The sequence below is a fragment of the Castanea sativa genome, chromosome 11 (genome assembly GCF_040712315.1).
Source record: "Castanea sativa cultivar Marrone di Chiusa Pesio chromosome 11, ASM4071231v1".
Taxonomy (NCBI): Eukaryota; Viridiplantae; Streptophyta; class Magnoliopsida; order Fagales; family Fagaceae; genus Castanea; species Castanea sativa.
This window is the reverse complement of record NC_134023.1, coordinates 51,271,176-51,293,649: the sequence shown is the minus strand read 5'-3', so window position 1 is coordinate 51,293,649 and position 22,474 is coordinate 51,271,176. Positions and strand designations below refer to the sequence as shown.

Below are 22,474 nucleotides of genomic sequence, written 5' to 3'. Positions count from 1 at the left end.
TCTCTCTCTCTCTCTCTCTATATATATATATATATATATATATATACACACTATTTAGGGTTTTCATTGTAAGACAATATGGCATATGGTAAAGATGTAGCCTTTAGATCCCATGGACGTAGCCGAATCACATAATTCTCCATATTCCCTCTCTTGCTCCTTTGCTTCCGCTTTCTTTATAATACTTCTCTCTTTCTCCTCTGCTTCCACTTTCTTTATAATACTTTTCTCCTTAATTTCAACATAGTATCAGAGCCACTTTCATGTGTGGTCTTCACTTAGCTTCCCAAATCCAATCACTCTTTTTGCTAGTGGCCTTAACTTGCTGCTTCCATGCTTAGTTTGAATAATCACTCCGTATTTACATGAGAACGGTGAAATTGGGATTGTTTTGAAAAATTAGTAAACTTGAACTTAATGTAGTAGACTCTAGAATAAAATTCAAAATTGGTCTAATTTCTCATAGAATTTAAGCGGGTGTTCATGTCATTCCATAATCCATGACATTTAAGTCATGCATCATTTGTGTGTGAGAATGTCATGCATGTTCAGGGTTTTGTGTTCATTGACATGGCATGTAGTTTATTTGCTTTTTTGTTTGATGTGCCAGTTGATCTTCACTTCCTCTTATGCAAATTTATTAGAACAAAGTTTAGCTCCAAAATTGGTTGTAGTTCAAAGCTACAATCTTATTCAAAAAAATAAAAATGACTACATATTTTGAAAATTTAACCGTTGAATTGCATGCTTTTTACGCTCTTAATACACATGTCAAATTTCATGTCAATCGGATATTATTTACTATATAATCTATAAGTTTATATTTTATGCATAATTTTAAACTACAAAAACTTGCAATTTAAATAATTAATTGATGATATAACTATTGATCTTTAATTTTCTAGAAATTTTTCAAACATGGAGAATATAAGAAGAAGATATAATCCAAGGGTAGATTTGTCAAAATTCACCTCCAATAAAAAAATATTAAGTAAAGCTGTAGCTTAAGATTACAACCAATTTCGTAACTAAATTTGATCCAATTTATTATTTCTGTCTATTTCTCTAAATTATAAGATAAATGATTTTTTTTTAATATTAAAATTCACTTAATTTTATCCCATCCTTCACATTTCTTCTTTCTCTAAGCTAAATCCTCCTCCCCTTAAGGCTTAAGTGCTGGAGATCAACGTTGTCTTCACCAGCCGCATGACCACTGATCTTGAATAGCACTTTCAGTGCTGTTTTGGGCCCACAAGGCTTACTGGCTGTGATTTGTAATAATCCGAGTGAATGGTGGTTGGATGGGCTTCTTGATGTTATACCCGTGGGTAAACTAAACCCACCATGCCACCCGAGGATAAAGAAAAAAATAAATGATTTTTATTTTGATTAGATTTATAATTTATTAAGAACTTATTTACAAACTCACATAATCTAATATTAAGTATAATATATGTTGAGGTACAAATTTTTGGGCCTAATTTCTTTAGCCCACTCACAAAAACACCCACACAAGCCCAAGAGTTATTTTAAAGCCCACATAAATATCTCTCACATATTACTTAAATATTCTCCATGTTATTGGGCTCCCACAAATATTTTCTACATATATAAGCCCCACAAATTATTTTGGGCCCTCTCACAAAATTACCCATTATATTCCATATATTACCCAACTTAGGGTTTTCACAAAATTTCCCATCACATTGCTACCAACATTAGGCCACGAAATTATACTTCTTCCACAAAAAGCCCAAAATTGTTTAACTTGTGGGTAAGACCCAAAAAAGCCCAACAAAACCCTTTACTAAGTCTGTTGCTACACGGCACATCTAAGCCCGTTGCTACACGACACCTTACTAAGCTCGTTGCTATACGGCACCCTAAAGCTCGTTGCTATACGGCACCTTAAAGCTCATTGCTACACAGCATCTTACAAAGCCCGTTGCTACACGGCACCTCTAAGCCCGTTGCTACACGGCACCTTAAAGCCCGTTGCTACACGGTACTTTACAAAGCCCGTTGCTACACGGCACCTCTAAGCCTGTTGCTACATAACACCTTACTAAGCCCGTTGCTACACAGCACCTTAAAGCCAATTGCTACACGGCACCTTACTAAGCCCGTTGCTACACAGCACCTCTAAGTCTGTTACTACACGGCAATATCTTTGCAAAATCTCAAACTATTTTACAAAGCTCAAATACTAATTTGGCAACTATTTCCAAAGCCCAAATACTAATTTGGCAAACTATTTACTAAACTATTTTCCAAAGCCCAAATACTAATTTGGCAAACTATTTTACAAAGCCCAAATACTAATTTGGCACTATTTTGCAAAGCCCAAATACTAATTTGGCAAACTATTTCCAAAGCCCAAATACTAATTTGGCAACTATTTTCAAAGCCCAAATATTAATTTGGCAAACTATTTCCAAAGTCCAAATACTAATTTGGCAACTATTTCCAAAGCCCAAATACTAATTTGGCAAACTATTTACTAAGACCAAATACTAATTTGGCAAACTATTTACTGAACTATTTTCCAAAGCCCAAATATTAATTTGGCAAACTATTTTCCAAAGCCCAAATATTAATTTGGCAAACTATTTCCAAAGCCCAAATACCAATTCGGCAACTATTTTCCAAAGCCCAAATACTAATTTGGCAAACTATTTCCAAAGCCCAAATATTAATTTGGCAAACTATTTCCAAAGCCCAAATACCAATTCGACAACTATTTTCCAAAACCAAAATACTAATTTGGCAAACTATTTCCAAAGCCCAAATACTAATTTGGCAACTATGTCCAAAGCCCAAATATTATTTTGGTAACCATTTCATAAAGCCCAACAATATTTTGGCAACTATTTCATAAAGCCCAATAATATTTTGGCACTATTTTATAAAGCCCAATATTATTTTGGCAACTATTTCAAAGAGCCCAAATACTATCTTTGGCACATACTTATAAAGCCTAAATGTTATCTTATCAATTAATTCACATATACCAAATCCCTTACTCATGGGGAATATTAATATTCATCCTTTAAGAAATACTTCTCTTGCAAAGTTTATAAAAGCCCATGTACATCACCCATGGCAAAACTCTTCATTTTGTAGGGATAATCAAGCCCAAACAAGGCCAAATATAAAGCCCAGTTGTGGCCAGCCCAGGCCACACTCAAGCCCCAGCAGCTAAAGCTCACGTGAGCTAACCAGCCAACACTCAGCATAAATTCAGCAGCTGAAGACCACTCCCATCAAGTTCCAACCTGTCCAATCAAGTCAGCACAGCACATGTGTCCATCAAGGGTCAAACCTTTCCTCCAAAAGCTGAAATATCATCATTTATTGTGTGACATAAAGCTGAAACAGACTAGACATAAGGCTGGAAAGACTAAACAGTGAGCCGAAACACTTCAGCCAGCCATATCCACTTTCTTCTCCAACTCATTCGGTCAAGCACCAAAGGCAGCCATGACAAGGCCATTAAACCTCCTGAAGCAAGATGAAATCAACTCATTTTTCATGCTAAAAATATGTATTTTCCGGTTCATAGACCAAGCACATGAACCTCTCATGGGGAAGCTTAGGGAAATGTGGCTTGGAGGGCACCAAGGAAAGCCCAGCAGAGTTCCCAGCAAAGGCTCCAAGGTTGACACCTGGCTTGGGGTGATTTAACTTGCCTTTGGGAGCTCTGAATCTAATAAGCAGCACAACCAAGGTCATTAGCTTAATGCATGCTCTAAACCTAACAGCCAAGACCAATCAGCATTGATGCTAGGTCAGAATCCCAACTGATATTGCATCAAAAACAGCAAGAGTCTTCAAATATCAAGCTTACCATTCTAAGCTAACATTCTAAGAAACGAATCCCTAAGGATTTTCTGAAAATTGGGGGAGATTTAGCAAAAGTTATTTGCCAATTGCCCCCTAAATCTCAACTATAAATAGAACCCTCTGTTAATGCCTCAAGCGGGGGGGGGGGGGGGGGGGGGGAAGAAGGAACATACCAAGAAACACACTCATAGAGAAAAACTCTCACAAAAACCTTTCCATATCAGCTTCTCAAAATCCCAGCAAAATTCTAAGTCATAAAACTCTCATTCTTAAGCATGGAAAAGGAATTCCCCTACTCCTAGCTTAAAAACACTTCTCATACCTCAAGTTTAAAACATTCAGCTCCTCCCCAACAGTGAGTTCCAGCAGCCCACTATAGACTTTTGCCCACTGCCCACACATGTCTCTCTCCACCCATTATATGTACCACACTCAAAAGCATGCTTTGGCATCATAATGACCTTGCTGCACTAGCTGGGATCTCCCTCTCTCCCTTCATCTCACACTAAACTTTCCTCATTATTTGCTATCATGAAACCCATAATGTTTATCTATTCATTTACTATTCATGGTTATGATGTAACGGTTACCATAGAATTTTTCTCTCATATTATTGTATTAGAAGACTCTTTCCTAGAGCTAATGGATGATGACTCTGATGTTTCCTCTTAACCTGTGAAATACTCAAAGTTTACTTTACAGTACTGCTGAGTTGTTTTTGTTGCAGAAATATTTTTACGGCTAGGTCACTTTTTTTTGCAGAAGCACTTTACGACTGGGTCACTCTTTTCTGCAGAAGCACTTTACAGCTGGGTTATTTTTCCGCGGAAATATTTTTACGGCTGGGTCACTCTTTTTTGCATAAGTACTTTACAGCTGGGTTATTTTTTGCAGATACACTTTACCGCTGGGTTATTTTTTGCAAAAACACTTTACCGCTGGGCCATTTCTTACAGTAGACTTTTTAACCCCGCTGACGTGTTCGCTGTAGGGATTGTTTAAAGGCCGTTCCTGCAAGTCTCAATCTAGGCCTAAGGCATGAAAACACGGTGAATTGTTTGGATCTTTGCCAATAGTCTTTGGGCCGTGCATCGAGCCCATCGTCGAGTTTTGGTTTAGGGCCCAATATAAATCTCATTTGTCGGAAAGGAAACTTTTTCGCCCTCGACAATATATATATATATATATATATATATATATATCTAAAAACATATAATTTTATATGTACATTTTAATTGAGCTTCATATTTATAAACTTGTTTATGAATACATTATTATATTTGAACCCAACTTGTTTAATAGTTTGAGTTTAAACTTGGGCTTGAACTTGACTCGTTTGCCAAATAAATAAATATAAATAAGCTTGTTCTCGATCGAGCTGAAACTAAACTATTTATGAACAACTTGGTTCACTTACATTTCTAAATAAAATGAACAATTTTTTCTATTTACGTAACGCTAGAAACTTTCAATTTCAAATTAAAAGAATAAAGGGTAAGTTTGATTTTAATACAAAAATTAAATACAAAAAGAACAATAAAGTTGAACTGTAGATTGTTAAATCAGACACTGTCTCCTTAATCAAAATGTTATGTGATGAATCTGCAATAATGTTATCAATAGCTACGGATTACGAAGTTCTAGTGATGGAAAGTTCTGCCTCTGTAACTCTCATTTCAATTTAGAAGGTCATAATATTTATAGTTTTGCATTCGATTATCTATGATTTAGTTTCTTTACGTACCTTCTTTGGGATTTATAAGTAGGAAAATTGAAGATGATAGTTACAAATAGAAGAGAAAAAATTAGGTGAATAGACCATCTATATAATATTTAAAAGCTTCAACGTAATATTTATTATTACTACGTTCTTATTGAACCACATCAGCATGACATTTCAGTTCATTTTGGTCAACCTTGGCCTATTCAGTCCATTTAGGCTCATTCAGTCCACTTTGATCCATTTAGTCCACTTTGGTTTATTTAGTCTATATTGGTCCACTTCGGTCCATTCGGTCTATTTGATCCACTTTGCCACTTGGTCCATTTCGCTCCATTCTTTCTAATTCGGTCTATTTTGGTCCATTTCCGTTCATTTTGATTCACTTCTGTCTAATTTGGTCTGTTCAGTCCAATTTCGTCAATTTTTTCCATTTAGACTATTTTGGTCTACTTCAGTTTAGTAGGTCCATTTTATCCAATTTGGTCCGTTTGGTCCATGTCAGTCCATTTAGTCTATTGTGGTCCACTTCTGTCTATTCGATTCATTCTGTCCAATTCGGTCTATTTTGGTCCACTTAAAAAGAGACGTCATTGGAATATATCAACACAACTTGTTTATCATAAATAGAAAGTTACAAGAACCTTTATTAAGGATTCTCAAAAAAAAAGGTTGCAAATAAATTTCATAAATATTAAATGATAGGAAATGAACTAATATATTCCCAAATCTTTCAAAACAATTTTTTTTTTCTCACTTACGTTAGGACGAAATACTCCAATTATGATACACTTCAACTGACTTCTTTACTACTTATTATAAGAATCATTTACTAGCATTACTTGGACCTTATCTTATTGCAGAAGAATGGGTAATTGATGCTTGTATTTCTTCCAGAGCTCGCCCCTTCGTCTCTGGCACCAATTTTGCGACGAATAGAACAATCAAACCACAAATGCTCGAGTATAAGAAAAATGTTCCTGATGTGTAGCATGGCCAAATTAATCATGAATAATTACAAAAGAGAGAGCAGGTAACAGATTATCAAAATTGATAGTGGCTGTAGTTATCCATTCCATCAAAAGTGTAATTACCTGCTTCACTCCATTCCATCATATAATTGAAAGTGTACGGTAATAATCCAAGTACAGGACCATTTCACTGAAGTCACCAGACTTCCACCCGCACCCTTGATGTTTATAGGGAATAGCTGAAATCGATAATTCATCGTTGAATTAAAGCTAATAAAGCTCCTTGTTAGTGCAAAACTCCTGTTAGATATTTGTAAATGGATTCAAAGTTCAATAAGTTTCATACCTCTGCCATTATAACCCATGGTAATCCTGCCATGCCAATTGATGAAGCCACAGTATTTCCCTGCGTGGATTATTAGCCAGTCAATTTCATATATTGCAACTTGATCTACCACTTCGTAAACGTAAGTCCAGATATAAATAAAAAAAAAAATAAAAATAAAAAAGAACAATAAACATCAGTTTGTTGCTTTTAAGGATCAGAAAGGAAAAAATCATAAAAAGTGCGTAGTTTACCATGTCAGTAAGTGCGGCAATAGTTGATAAGAAGGCTTTTGAGTCTGTGAAAAGGCAGGAGGTGAAAAGGCAGGATCACAGGTCATTATTTTTTTTCTCTAGTTCACAATGTGTTTCTTTCATAATCTTAACTAGAGGATTTTTTATTTTATTTTATGATTTATCAACTTTCTTAGCACAACTTCAAAATAATGACCTGTGATCCTGCCTTGATCGGGCGAGGGGTGTATAGCTAGGTATAGAGCTTCATTAAGTCTCGATTAGTTGACAAGTATCAAGAGGTATTTAGGGACGTATTTCAGCAGTTTCTTGAGCGGTTTTCTTTTGTCTTCAACATGGACCTTCAACATACTTTGGACACTAAAAACTTAAGACTCGAAATACATATAAAGGTTGGAAAAATGTAAATATTAAAAATAAATAAATGTTAAAAAAATTATAGAAAAATTGGAAAAAATAATAATAATAAAAAAAGATGATAACGTGGCCGCTAATATAGCTCATTTCTCATTAAAATATAGTAACAATAAATGTTACGCTTCAATTTTTTGAAATATACAAATATAAATAAGAGAAACCATTAGGCGCATATATATATATAGGTCCAGACCCATTACTTGTACAGTACTAATGTCATGTATTGCATTCATAATGTGTTCCTATAAATAGAGCTTCCCTTTTACACGCTACTAAATGAAATACAATCTATATATTATTTAAACTTCTATAATTTTTCACTTCAGCATATTATTTAAATAAAATTATTTTTATTTAGTCCAAACTTAATAAGAAGTGAAACTATATCTCTCTAACAAGTCCAACTTAAACTCAAACTCATCATTTTTTAAATAAAATTATTTTTGTTTAGTCCAAACTTAAATAAAACAATTCTACTGCAACTTCTTTAAAAAGTAATTTTTATATATAAACCACCAAACTTTTTTTAGCCATTTTTTACAAGATGAAAAAGCTTGCAATAATTAAAATTATTCTTTTGAATGTAATCCATCTTTCTTTCATATTTCACTATTGTTTAGTCATATATATTTTGTTTTGTTTCAACAATTTCTAAGCAGTGAATCATTTGATTCTTTAATATTTTTTGGTTTTTTAGAAGTTTTAATATTTGAAAATTTCTGACAAATTTTTTGTAAGCCATTGCACGTTCAAACAATGACTTCTTCATCAAATTGTAACACAAATTGAAGTCATACAAGAGCAAATCATGCAATGGTGTAGTTTCTTAATCAATTTAAGATTTTATAAAATTATTTTAGCCTATCTTACAAATATGTAGGTTTCTGTGCATAGCATGGGCTAGCGACTAATTATTCTAACAATTGAAACCCCCCAAAGAAAATGTAAATTAAGTAATTGATGTAGGACAGATGGAACTGCTAACTGGACAACTTGATATCAAGAAAGCTGAAGAATGTTTTACCGTCAATTTAGAAAATGAATTTAATTAATTTGCTTATATTTCCTATGTTGACTAAATCTAGGATTGCTACTTACTAATAGGAAAGGGTATTAAGAAATGTACCAGCCTTCAAATCAATACTATCAGTAAAATATTCAGTTATTCAAGGTACTAGACTTCTAGAGTAGTCACTGATTATAGAGGGAAAGTAGGAAGAGAGAAAACCTTTCCAAATACTATGGCAAGCCAACCTGCAAAGCTGAATAAATATGAGAACCACATTGCCTGCATTACAATTTCAACAAGAAACTGGAAGGAATACCCAAATAAAAAAATAAAAAAAGAGAGAGAGAGAGAGAATAGTTTTGTAGTTTCAAAAATATCAACAAATTGAAAGGTGACAAAAGAAACATACACCTCTCCGACCAATAAGGTCTGCTATACTTCCACTTACTAATCCACCTATCACTCCTCCAATTGTCATTATTGACCCGAAAACTGAATACTGCAAAATGCATAAAAAGAAAGAAAAATAACAGGGTTGATATGCAACAAAGTGAGTTCTATTCAAGCAAATAAATTTAACATTTCATTCTGCTGAACTTCAACAAAAAGAAAAGCTTCGGCAACAAAGTGAGTTCTATTAATTTTGTTTCTATTACTCATTGTATACAATTTATCAAACCTATTAAATCTAAACAAAATACAATATGAATCTGGGTGAAGAACAAATCCTTGTGGCAACACTATGCATGTTGGTGTAAAATTATTTTGTATTGGTCATATAATGTGTGATTATGTGAAAACTATATATAAATATCTACAATGTTTATGTTTAAAAACATTGATAAGCACATAATGATGTGTGTGTGTGTGTGTATATATATATATATATATATATATATATAAGTTTTTCCTGAAGCTACATGTATACTAATTTTGTATTTGGCACATATGTACGTGTTTGACATATATATTTACAACCCCCCAAACTCTATGGTTTTAGTATAAGGGTCATGCTAACGAATGCCCTTAGAGCATTGGTTAACAATCCAATTTACAAAAGTTTTGACACAATTTTTATGAGAAATGAAAAAAACTATTAAAACATTAATTGTTTTATTTTCTTTTCCTATAAAAACTTTTTTTAAATGGATTATTAACCAATGCTCTAAGGGCATTCATTAGCATTTCCCTTAATATAATATAACTTCCATTGAAACATATGTGTAGACAATGTAGATGCATTATAGTAAGTGGAAGGGAACGAAGCCCTCTGTTTTGGCAAAGATGGTACAATGTGAGGTGGTACTAATAGGACAAGTCACACGTTTAAGTTTTACCTTATCAATAAAAATACCATAAATATCTAGTATAAGAACCTTATGTTTTGCCACAACTCTAATGTGGTAAATTGTGAGTGGTAGAGAAAAAAATAATGAGGCCGTATGAAAGTGATAAGAAGCCAATCATAATTTGCCATATAAAATAGTTATGGAAACAAAAGTGATTTTTTATTTATTACAGTATTAACTAAAAAAATGACAACAAAAGTGAATTTTTATTTATTATTAACTAAAAAAAGGACAGAATTACTAATACTTACTACTGCCACAGAAATGCCCAAATCTGCAATGATTCCGGATTCAACAGGCGATGAATATGAGAATATCCTGTCTATAAAGCCAATCACAATGCATTTGTTCAAAGAAAATCAGCTAATACCATGATAAACTGCTAATGCTTCATAGAACATAACATTTTTTCTATGAAAAAAAAAATGTTACTTATTTTTTAAAATTTTCTTCGGGAACCTGTACTAGTTGTCAAATATACTATCATAAAATGTGACATGTGTGCTTGGTATTTATATTAGGAATCTGTAATAGTTGTCAAATATATTATCATAGAATGTGACGTGTGTTAGGTATTTGTTTTTAAAAAATTTTCTTTTGGAATCTGTACTAGTTGTCTAATATTTTATAATAAAATGTGACATGCGTGTTTGGCAAAATCTATTTTATAGATTTATTTTTCTTAAAAAATAAATTAGGTAAAATACAAGGTAGTTGAAAAGAGAGAATTTTTTTTTAATTTTAATTTTATATGAAATAGAATTCTAATTTAAACCTAATCCAAATGTATATACCTTTGAAACTTGATTTGAACCCATCCCCCCCCCCACCAGAACAAAGGCAAAGGCAAATTGTTACTAGTATTACCTGATTCCCAGTGCATTAATCATTTGGTATGTGCAGTGAATATAAAGATATTAATATTGTAATAACTAGCCCTCGTAACACGCGCTTCGCACATGCAATGAGGTTTATTTTTAGTATCATAATTTTTCATTCATTCCAATTTAAGATTTACATGTTTTCTCATTAATATTACACATTTAGAATTTATAAGTGGATAAAACAATTTGAAAATTAACAGAAGAGTAGCCTTATTTTGTAGGCAATGTTTTAGTAAAAGTTAAAGTTGTATTTTTACCGGATTGTCCTTTAGTTTTGTCTTTACTTAAACATAGCAGTGTATGGGCATTTTTGAACAAAAAAAAATAAGGATCCCAAACAGAAAAAAGCCTCTTAAATAGTAGTATAGATGATAATAATAATAATAATAATAATAATAATAATAATAATAATAATAATAATAATAATAAATGCTTGTGGGGGGTGGGAGGGCAAAAGCCGGGGTTCAAGTTTTTAGGAAGGAGTTTCACACACATATACACTTAAATTAAGCTAAAGTAAAAATTTTATTTCTGTATAAATAATAATAATAATAATAATAATAATAACTAGTCGCTTCGCACGGGAAAGCTACCAATTTTTGTAATTTAAAATAAATAAAAATTAAGATGAACCTCCAAATGATGTGACATTAGAATTGTAATAGCCATCAAATAAAAACAAAATATACATTTTTCTAGATTAAAAAAATGACACAAATAGCTCAGTCATTTGCTCTTGTGACAGTGTTGCACCACTCCCAAATGACACATACACCACAATCATTTGGTTGCTTGTTTAGCCAATCAAATAGCAAGGCATTCTTGGACGGGTTACCTGATTGTGTTACTATTGGACCAACTGGGTACACTGGTCTTTTTAATACATAACCAAATAGTTTATCATCTCTCAAAGCTGCAACTGTTTTAGGCTGAAGCTCCTCCCAACAGTTTTTTATTTGCACATATTAGGAAAATGTCCCAATACCATGTCTTTTTGCTATGGCTTTTTTTATTTTTCAATTTCATTTATTTAATGTCTTCCACTAAATATTCAATGTATTCATTATATTTAAAAAAATGTTGAAGTAAAGTTGTATCCTCAAATAACTAAATATAAGAGTTTAATTCCTCTGTTTCAATTTAAAACCAAATTGTGCATAAAAGTCAAAAAATTTCCTTTGTTCCAGTACGTCTTTAGTACCAAAATCACAAATCCATTAAAACCAAATTGTGCATAGAAAATCTTAGAGATTGAAAGGCAACTTTAAAGTGTTTTTTGTATCTTTTTCCTTTGTTACTTTGTAGTAGTCCCTGAATATGCCCTTTTGTTTTCCTTGAGTACAGATGTTGGTGTGAGTTGCACATTGCTTTGAACATCAAGTTTTTGAAATTTTGTACAATCACCATCTTCTTCAGTTGATAAGTTGTTGCTACATTCATTTGAAGTATCATTGATGTAAGTCTGGCAATAGAACAGGTTGAGGAATGTATTACAACATATACATCTTAAATATCATATTTGTAATTTTGCTAAATTAAAGAATACTTACTTCTGTCATTTTATCAAGTTGAATTGCTTTGTCAGTTTCTTCAAAAGAGTCAAAAAGTTTCTTGACGGTGTAGAATTTGTATCCATACTTGAGATTATAGTCATTTAGTTGTATTTGGAAAACAAATTGTTTTCCTTTCAGATTCTCTATTTGCACAAGAAGGATGACTTCATCAGGCTCCTAACAAAAGTAACATTTTTAAAATTGTAAACTCAAGTAAAGTTTAGTAAATATTAAATACTAATTTTATATTATATATTCTCACCTCTAAAGATTTGTTCAAAAGGTCTTTGGCTGATATGTTGAGTAATTTTTCTGCTTCTGAATCAAATAAAATGATTGTGGCCATTCCTGCGCTATCTTTAACCTTTAATTGAATTCTATACCTGATAAAAGAAATGACATATATATTGTTAATATCATAGTAGTTGTTGTGTATTTTAATATAAAAAGTAAACATTTTCATTTTGTGTACCTTGGGATTGGGAAGTATCCCTTTTTGTTGCAATTGTCGCACCAGAAAAATTTATCTCTTGACTTTACCTTTTTACGACATACTTTGCAAGAGATAAAGTACTAACTAGAATTATCTATGTCAATGTTGATAATCTTTCCTTGACAGGTAAAGATAGTTTTTCAGAAATTGAATTTAATATCAATCAATTTATAATTTTATAGTTAAATTTTGTAAAAGTAGGTCTATAATAATAATAATAATAATTTATGTGTGTGGGCCTGTCCTACGGGCCTATTATCTGGAAAAATACCCACCCAAAGAAAAGTCATGCGGCCCATGTCCACAAAGTAATAATAAAATACGTAATGGAGACCTTTTCAACAACAAAAAAAAAAAAAAAGGTAAAGGAGAAAAAGAAAAGAGAATAAATTCAATTAAGTGGCAAAATTCTGTAAAATTTTTATTGAGAACAGGTGTGGCTGACGCATCACTTGGTGTTGTATCTCCATTGAGCTTGGCTTCTGAACTTGTTGACCATGGTAGTAGTCCTTCCTCCATGCCTTCTCTCTCCATTTTGTATGGAAAGACTGCAGGATATGAATAACAAGATGAGAACCAAGTTTTTATTGAGAGAGATGGTTATGTTTGGTGAGACCAAGTTGATGAACTAATGGTAGACTTTTGTTTAAGATATGTCATTATTTGCCAAATAAAATAGGGCCATGGCAATCATTAATTTATATGCTAGTGTTTTCTCTTTTAAAATTATTCCCAACTAAAAATAGAAAAGTGACATTGTCGAATCCAATAATACAATTTGGAGCATTATGAAAAGAAATTAAATTCTGTAAAAGTGTGGTGTAAAACCCATATTTAATTACCTCTCTAATCTCAATATGCCACATCATCTTATTACATGTTTAGAAATAAGCACAACCACACCTAATTAATTATAATACCTAATTACATATATATAAATTCAACCAAATTAGGAGTTTATTGAGATGTTATTAGGTGTGATAAGATGTATTGAATTTTAAGTAAAATGCTAATTTGGCAACTCTTACTAGAAGGTGTAAAACATGAGTTTTATACTTCATCCTTACTAAATTTTGATTTTTCTGAAAACGCCAAAACTAAGCAAGTTTTGGAATAAATAAATTGGTTTGGATTCTAAATCCGATTTTATTTAAACACTGTTTCTTTATTATTATTTTTTTTTTATTCCTCTCACTTTCGAAAGTACCCACCATACTTTATCACAATTACTTTACTAAGTCAAGGATCTTGTAACTGAATTGGTTACATGCATAAAGTGTTTGAAGATCTAAGGGAGAAGAATTTGAGTTGCAGAGTTAGAGTTAGCAGCATATTGTAATTAACTCAATAAAATTTTTTTTACTAAGGTACGAAAATAATAAACAAATATTTACGAAATTAATAGTAAATATTATCATTTTTGGTAAGAAAATGAACGTAGATTTTTGGATTTTTTCGGATTTGGTTACTCATATTCACTCCTTATCCTATTTTAATTAATCTGCTACCAATGTTCTTATAACTTTAGTCGATAGAGAAAATATCATCATTTTAATATATATATATATATATATATATATATTTTTTTTTTTTTTTTTGGGTGCAAATGCTTATAATATGCTCAAGTTTAAAACTTCACTTAGTGACCAGCAATTATGAGTTATTATCAAATTATAACTTTGAGATCAAAATTTGATTGCACCATATAAATATAATAGTGAATCAATGGATGATATTAAAAGTTAAAAGTTCACTTTTAATCTTAACCATAGGATTAGAAAAAAAAAATTAAAATATTTAAAAATTTTCTAACCTTTCATCTCACACACTCACAATAATTGTACCATGTAATCATTGCTTGGGATCCAAACTGTAATTTCGATAGTCAGTGTGACGTTGACCTAAATAGCTCTGATGCTTAAGTCAGAACAAGGGAATTATTTATTGTTGATTATGGGTATGCTCTCACTCATGTATCTTATGGGTGTCCTTCCTTGTATAGAGCTTGATAGCTAGTGTATTAATGGTTGCACAAAAGACCAAGTGATGAAGAACAAGAGCAACTCTCCGAATATAACTTCAACAAGAAAGAAGGCTAGGGTGATGTTAGTGTGGCACCAGCCTAAGCACTTTAATGCCTAAGTTCATGTCTCCTTTTAGAGAGAAGAATAGCTGGTATTGGAAGGTTTTTGTAGCTTGTGCTTGTAGAGATTATCAGGATTTATAAAACTATAGAGAGTACGATGGCTGATATACCCGGCTTCCATTGGGCTATCAATGGTCATCCATGGACGATCGGAAGGGATTAAGCTAAATAGATCCATCATTTGTGGTTGAAAATAATGAAAGTTTTAAGGATGCAAGAGAGTTGTAAAAGAAACACTTTCTTCTTGAATGATTTTGCCTGGGAGTTTTTTTTTTTTGGATTAAGATGTTCTAGTGTAGGAGTGATTTGTGTTGATGAATTTTCAGGATTTGAATGGCGATTGTTCTCTAATGTTAATGCTTAGAGGCTTAATTCACGTTTTCTGTGGTTTTGAAAGAGTAAGTTGGTGGATTGATGAGGTGGCAATATCTTAAATCATTAATTTTAAATAAGAGGTGAGGATTTAAAGAAATCTACTCAGTAAAATATCCTAAGAAATCTTGAAGACTTGGATCCTTATTTATAGGTCATGTGCTCAGAGAACCATACATTCCTATTTAGAGGTTGTTCTACTGAGCTCCGGCATTGGGTCGTTTGTTCTTCCTTTCATCACTTAGAATGTTCGTCTATATCAAATCAGCAAACAAAGACCCCACATGACTTCATCCTTATCATCTATTCTTGGTATGTGTTATGGGGCATTTTCTTACTTCCAGCCATCCTCCATCCTACTAATAATGGTTCTTAAGTAATCTCCATTATGTCAGTGATATAACAAAGGTTACATGGTATAACAAGAGTTAAATTTGTTAAACGATCTTGTTTTAAGGGATTGAAGAGAAGCAATTCGGTCTTTTCATGTGGTGCCATGTATGCAGAGGTCATGTGAGTCACACATGACATGTTTTTCCATCCAAGTTAAGAATGACAATCGTTTATTCTGAAAGTTCAAGGTGGAAAATGTAAATGGGGGTATAGTTTAGGATAATAAGTAGTAACGTATAATTTTCCCAAAAACTTTAAGTGACTAGTTTTTATCGTACTTACTAACATAGAGAGTGTATTCATTCATTTGTTGGTATAGACCAATATTTGTAAATCGATCATTGATTTTTGAACTTGAAATTAGTTTATTCATGTCTTTTCTTTTTTTTTTATTGAGAGAGAGAGGGGAAAAAAAAAAAAAAACCCTCTTTTTGCTTCCAATTTCAGTTTGAATGTTTATGAAATTACGTAAATAGATTTTAAGAGTGTTATGCTGCGGTGTGACTCCAAGAACCCACATTATTTTTTCAGGTTAGTGATATGCTAAACATTGTCCTTTGATATTCTTTAGGTGGTTTTAGATGTTATATTTTAAGAGTAATGATGACAGTTTAAGCACAATTTCTTTTTTTTTTGAGAGATGCTTAAGCACAAATTGGTTGAGCAATATTGAGAATGCCTCAAAAATTGATTCAATAATAAATGTCATCATATGCTTGAGTATATCTAGGATACCTTAGTCTAAATGGGGACTCTGTTTTGCCTCAAATTCGTCACGCTATCATTGTACTATGGAATTTGATATGCTGACAGTGACAGGACAACAGTAGTCTTTTGCTCACTGTTTGGTTCCCGTAAAAATCAATAAAGACCTCAAGTTAGAGAAGATGATATCTTGAATCAAGCACAAAAAAACAAATTGTACATAAATTTCTAAATACTGAATGATGGATATATGATCGCTCACAGCAAAATTTTAAACTGATATGATATCATCCAAATGTTTCTAACCACAATTTTTTTTACACTTAGGTGAAATGCGTAGTTATTAGACTCATTTACTTGTATTACTTGCACCTCAAGCAGAAAATTGGGTAATTGATGCCTGAATTTCTTTTAGAGATCGCCCCTTGGTCTCTGGTACCAGCTTTGCGATGAATAGAACAGTCAAACCACAAATGCTAGAGAATATAAAAAATGTCCCTGATGCATCATGGCCAAAACATTCATGTGTAATTAAAAATAGAGAAGGAAAAGGTTTAAAATTGAAAGTGTATAATAATCATTCCATTACAACCTTGATAGTGTAGAAACAGTTACCTGCTGTACTCCATTCCATCATAAAATTGAAAGTGAATGTAACAATCCAAGAAGAGGAACATTTCATTGTGGTCACAAGGCTTCCAGCCGTACCCTTGATATTTACAGGGAATATCTGAAATGGAAAGTAATCCTCGAATAGAAGCTACAAAAAAACTGCTTGTTTGAGCAAAATTCTCCTCAATAAATTTGCAAAAGGCTTTAGAGCTCAATAAGTAATATACCTCTGACATTATAACCCATGGTAATCCAGCCATGCCTATTGAGTAAGCCACAGTGTAACCCTGCAAGGATATTAGCCAGTCAATGACATGCTTTTCAAATTTATCTACAACTATATAAAACTCAGTCCAGAATTCAAGAAAAAGAACAGTAACCACCCCTTGGTTTCTTTTAAGGATTTGAAAGGAAAAGAAACATAAGAACTACAGACGAGTTCAATACAACAAACGTGACTGTTCTCTGAGACAAGCCTAAGCAAGTGCACACATCACCGATGAGGGTATCAGGATCATTTAATGACGCCAGTAATGCCCCTAACAGTTACAAAACCAGCTACACAGACCGTTGAGGGCATATTAAAACCCCATTACTTAGCAGGAAGCGTTACCAAGAAAAGTATTAACATCACAATATCAACCACAATGGCTAGAATCCAGAGCAACATATATAAAGCCCTCACATTGCCAACACAAGGTACGGACACAATTACGAGACACACCTAATCATTCTTACGTTCTATTATTATAAACTCCCTTGTACTAACTTTGGCATCGGAGATGTTGTGGCAGGCACCACACCGGTAACCATTTTAGGGAATTGTTACTTCCACTACGACGCAAGCGAACATCCGGCTCCATCTGGACGAATTCACTACAACTGATGAACTTGTGCTTCATTAGTTTGGCGCCGTTTGTGGGGAACGACATTCTCGTATCCAGATTCGAGTACGTAGTTTCCAATCAACTGTTACATTCAGATGGAGTCCAACCAAGATTCTGCAGCCCTAGCTATGCAAATCCAGGCTCTTGCCTCTACCGTCGAGGAGCTCACCAGACAGAATCAGGAAATAAGGCAAAGACTTCAATTGGAGGAGGATCGGTCCAAGACCAATCTCGAGGATGTGGGAGATAGCCACAGAAGGAGCGACCGTTGAGGGCCCACCACTCCGGATGAATCAAACTCGGATCCCCTCCGAGAAATGAGGAAGGAGATGGACAAGCTGAGAAATGCCATCAGAGGGAAAACGGACCAAAGTTTGGACAGAATGGTCAGGACGACAGATTCGCCCTTCACTTCGGCAGTCTTGGAGTGCCCCATACCATCGAAGTTCAGATTACCTCAGCTTGAACTGTTTGATGGTTTGAAAGATCCTCTGGATCACCTCAACACCTTCAAGACGACTCTGGGCCTCCAACAGCCGCCCAACGAGATCTTGTGCCGATCCTTCCCCACCACTCTCAGAGGAGCTGCAAGGGAGTGGTTCACAAAACTGCCAACGTCATCTATTAATAGCTTCGAACAGTTGGGCAGCACCTTTTTGCGCCACTTTGTCAGTGGACAACGCTTGAAGAGACCAGCAGACCACTTACTCACCATCATGCAAGGGGAAAAAGAGACCTTGAGGTCGTACGTGAAATGCTTCACCCGGGAAACACTAGAGGTGGACGAAGCTGACGACAAAGTACAGCTGACAACCTTTAAAGCTAGGTTAAAATCCAGAGAGTTCGTGGTCTCACTCGCGAAGAATCCTCCCAAGACGATGGCGAAGATGCTCCTTAAAGCGCAGAAGTACATGAATGCTGAGGACGCGCTAGCCACCATTAAAGACGTGGAGAAAATAGAAGAGAAGGGAAAGAGGGAGGACGACCGTAAAGGACGAAAAAGGGAGCATCTAGATCATCGGCCTACTGACGGGAACAAAAGGAAAGACGAAAGAACTCCACGAACAGTAAAATTGACTCCTTTAGTAATGCATGTTGATAAGATTTTAATGCAGATTAAGGATGAGCACCACCTTAAATGGCCAAGGCCATTACATTCATCCCCCAACATGCGTGACAAGAACAAATACTGTCGGTTCTACAAGGATCATGGCCACTACACAGAGGATTGCCGGGACCTAAAAGAGCAAATAGAAGAGTTGATACAAAAAGGAAAATTGCAGAAGTATGTGAAGAAGGGAGAGCCCAGCAGGTTTAGAGACGGCAATAAGAGCCAGCACAAATCCTCGTCCAAGAATGAGGATCGTCCATTCCAGCCACCACAGGATGTGATCGGGGAGATAAAGACGATTGCAGGGGGGCCATTCGCGGGAGGATCATTCAAATCCCTTAAGAAAGCATGCTAGAGGCAGGTAAATAGCGTCCACATGATACCCCTGTTCAAGCAGAGACGGACGAACCAAGACATGTCTTTCAACAAGGAGGATGTTAGGGGAGTGAAGCAGCCTCACAATGACCCCTTGGTCATAATGCTCACAATTGAAGGGTTCAATACCAAAAGGATCCTCGTAGACAATGGTAGCTCCGCAGGCATCATCTATTTACCTACCTTCCAGCAGCTGAAGCTAGATCCTGGAAGATTGCGCCCATTTGACTCCTCCCTCGTTAGCTTCAATGGGGACAAGGTATACCCTAAGGGCATAGTGACATTGACAGTCATAGTAGGGACCTACCCGAGGCAGTTGACCCGTCAATTGGACTTTTGGTGGTTTAACTGCCCCCTTCTTACAATGTGATCATTGGAAGGCCTACGCTTAACCGATGGAAGGCAGCTACGTCCACCTATTGCCTAAAAGTGAAATTCCCAACTGAGGACGGTGTTGGTGAGGTGAAAGGAGATCAGGTCTTAGCTAGGGAATGCTACTAGGCCATGCTGGCTGCAAAGGAGAACCATACATGGACGATCGAGGAGAAAGAAGAAGATAAAATGGAAGCCTTGGAAACAGTAGAACTGGTTGAAGGAGAAGTGGCTAAGACGACGAAGATAGGAACGACCTTAAGCCCCGAATGAGGACAAAACTCATTCAATTCCTTAGGGAAAACGTGGACGTCTTCGCGTGGAGTCACGAGGACATGCTCGGTATTTCCCCTAAAGTCATCCAGCATAAACTAAACGTGGATCCTAAGAAAAAGCCCGTCCAACAAAGACGACGAGTTTTCGCCCCTGAACGAAACCAAGCGATCACTGACGAGGTTAACAAGCTGTTGTTAATAGGCTTTATTCGGGAGGTTTACTATCCTGAATGGCTGGCCAACGTCGTACTGGTGAAGAAAGCAAATGGGAAATAAAGAATGTGTGTGGATTTCACAGACCTAAACAAAGCTTGCCCAAAGGACAGTTTCCCATTGCCGAGGATAGACCAGCTGGTGGACTCTATGGCCAGAAATAAATTACTAACGTTCATGGGTGCTTTTTTAAGATACAACCAGATAAAAATGGCTGAGAAACATCAAGAAAAAACTGCTTTCATCACGAGCCAAGGATTCTATTGCTATAAGGTGATGCCCTTCGAGCTGAAGAATGCAGGAGCAACCTACCAGAGGTTAGTGAATAAGATGTTTAAAGAACAGATTGGCAGGAATATGGAAGTATATGTGGATGATATGCTCATTAAGAGTAGAGAAGAGCTTGCCTATCTGGACGACTTGAAAGAGACATTTGCCACCCTCGGAGAATATCAGATAAAGTTGAATCCTAGTAAATGTGTTTTTGGGGTGGCTTCGGGAAAGTTCTTGGGACTCATGGTGTCCCAAAGGGGTATAGAAGCAAACCCGAAGAAAGTGCAACAATACTCAACATGACATCGCCGAAGACCGACAAAGAAGTCCAAAAACCCACAGGGAGGATTGCGACACTCAATAGATTCGTCTCTAAAGTAACAGATAAATGCTTACCCTTCTTCAAGACATTGAAGTAAGCTTTCGCTTGGACTGACGAATGCGAGGCAGCATTTCAGGAATTCAAACGTTACCTGAGCAATCCACCCCTCTTGAGTCCATCCAAGGAGGGAGAAAATCTATATTTATACCTGGTAGCATCAGCCACGGCCGTGAGCGCAGCCCTGATTCGAGAAGATGACAAGAAACAACTCCCAGTTTATTATGTCAGTCAAGCTTTCCAAAGAGCAGAAGCCAGATATCCCAAGATTGAAAAGATTGCATTCGCATTAATAATAGCTTCGCGCAAGCTACGATCGGACTTTGAAGGAAACCCCATCTTGGTGATGACGGACCAACCCATCAAGAAGTCCATGAACAAGCCTGAGGCAATAGGGAGAATGGTCTAGTGGGCAATTTAACTCAACCAATTCGACATCGAGTATCACCCTAGAACAGCCATCAAGGCACAAGCTCTGGCAGACTTCATTGTTGAATTCACATTTCCAGAAGATGACAACCCCAACGACGAGACAGGACAATGAACGATCCAGACCGATGGTTCATCAGCTCAGAAGAAGGGGGGAGTAGGGGTCATCATAGTCACCCCTGGCGGAGAAAAGCTCAGGAACGGAGTTCAACTGAAGTTTCCAGCCACCAATAACGAGGCAGAGTACGAAGGAATACTGACGGGGCTGAGACTCAGGAAGGCACTCGGAGCTAAAAACTTGCTTATCCAGAGTGATTCGAAATTAGTAATAGGGCAAATCAAAGAAGAGTATGAAGCAAAGGAGGAAAGAATGCAGAAATATCTCAAGCTGACGAAACATCTAGCCCGGGAGTTTGATAAGTTGGAATTCGTACAGATCCCAAGAGGCCAGAACATGGCAGCAAACAAGATCGCAAAAATGGCCTCGTCAGAGGAAGGTTCAACGAGCGTGGAGGTAGACATGGAGATTCAAAAATGCCCCAGCATCGAAGAAGTCCCAACATTTGCAATCCATAACATAAACAGCTGGATGACAGCGATCGTGTTTTTTCTCCAAGACAAGCACCTCCCTCAGGATGCCAAAAAGGCCAAGAAGATCAAGAAGAGGGCAGTCAGATTTACGATTCTAAATGACACCTTATACAAGAGAGGTTTCTCCATGCCTTACTTGAAGTGTGTCGACGAAGAAGAAGTCAAATACATCTTGGAAGAAATCCACAAAGGAGTTTGTAGGGACCATGCTGGCCTTAGATCCCTAGTAAGCAAGGTCATTCGAACAGGTTATTTCTGGCCAACTATGCAGGTGGACGCAGTAGAACTCGTCAAGAAATGTGACAAGTGTCAGAGGTTTGGGAATGTCTAGCAACTTCCAGCAGAGAGACTGGCGACGATATCATCCTTGTGGCCATTCGCACAATAGGGAGTTGACATCGTCGGCCCACTGCCCCTAGGTAAAGGTCAGGTAAGATTCCTACTAGTTGCTATTAATTACTTCATGAAGTGGGTCAAAGCAAAGGCAATAGCGACCATCACTAAAGCACGAATCCGAAGC

The 22,474-nt window shown here is 35.4% G+C and overlaps 2 protein-coding genes across 2 annotated transcripts; both read left to right on the top strand.

The window, feature by feature from the left end:
* Positions 1 to 18,253: 18,253 nt before the first annotated feature.
* LOC142616683 (uncharacterized) lies at positions 18,254 to 19,402 on the top strand. Its single transcript, XM_075789478.1, has one exon. The coding sequence runs from the start codon at positions 18,254 to 18,256 to the stop codon at positions 19,400 to 19,402; it is 1,149 nt and encodes a 382-aa protein (XP_075645593.1).
* A 60-nt stretch (positions 19,403 to 19,462) lies between these two features.
* Positions 19,463 to 22,285, top strand: LOC142616682 (uncharacterized). Its single transcript, XM_075789477.1, has 3 exons — positions 19,463 to 19,681; positions 20,487 to 20,814; positions 21,504 to 22,285. Exons 1-3 carry the CDS (start codon positions 19,463 to 19,465, stop codon positions 22,283 to 22,285), a joined length of 1,329 nt encoding a protein of 442 aa, XP_075645592.1.
* Positions 22,286 to 22,474: the final 189 nt, after the last annotated feature.

What these genes read in the sequence shown, in the direction of transcription:
- LOC142616683 (XM_075789478.1), top strand. Translation starts at nt 18,254, where the DNA reads ATGAGGAAGGAGATGGACAAGCTGAGAAATGCCATCAGAGGGAAAACG.
- LOC142616682 (XM_075789477.1), top strand. Translation starts at nt 19,463, where the DNA reads ATGTCTTTCAACAAGGAGGATGTTAGGGGAGTGAAGCAGCCTCACAAT. An exon ending in TTAGCTTCAATGGGGACAAG is followed by an intron (nt 19,682 to 20,486) that starts GTATACCCTAAG and finishes AGATACAACCAG; the next exon opens with ATAAAAATGGCTGAGAAACA. An exon ending in ACTCATGGTGTCCCAAAGGG is followed by an intron (nt 20,815 to 21,503) that starts GTATAGAAGCAA and finishes ATGGTTCATCAG; the next exon opens with CTCAGAAGAAGGGGGGAGTA.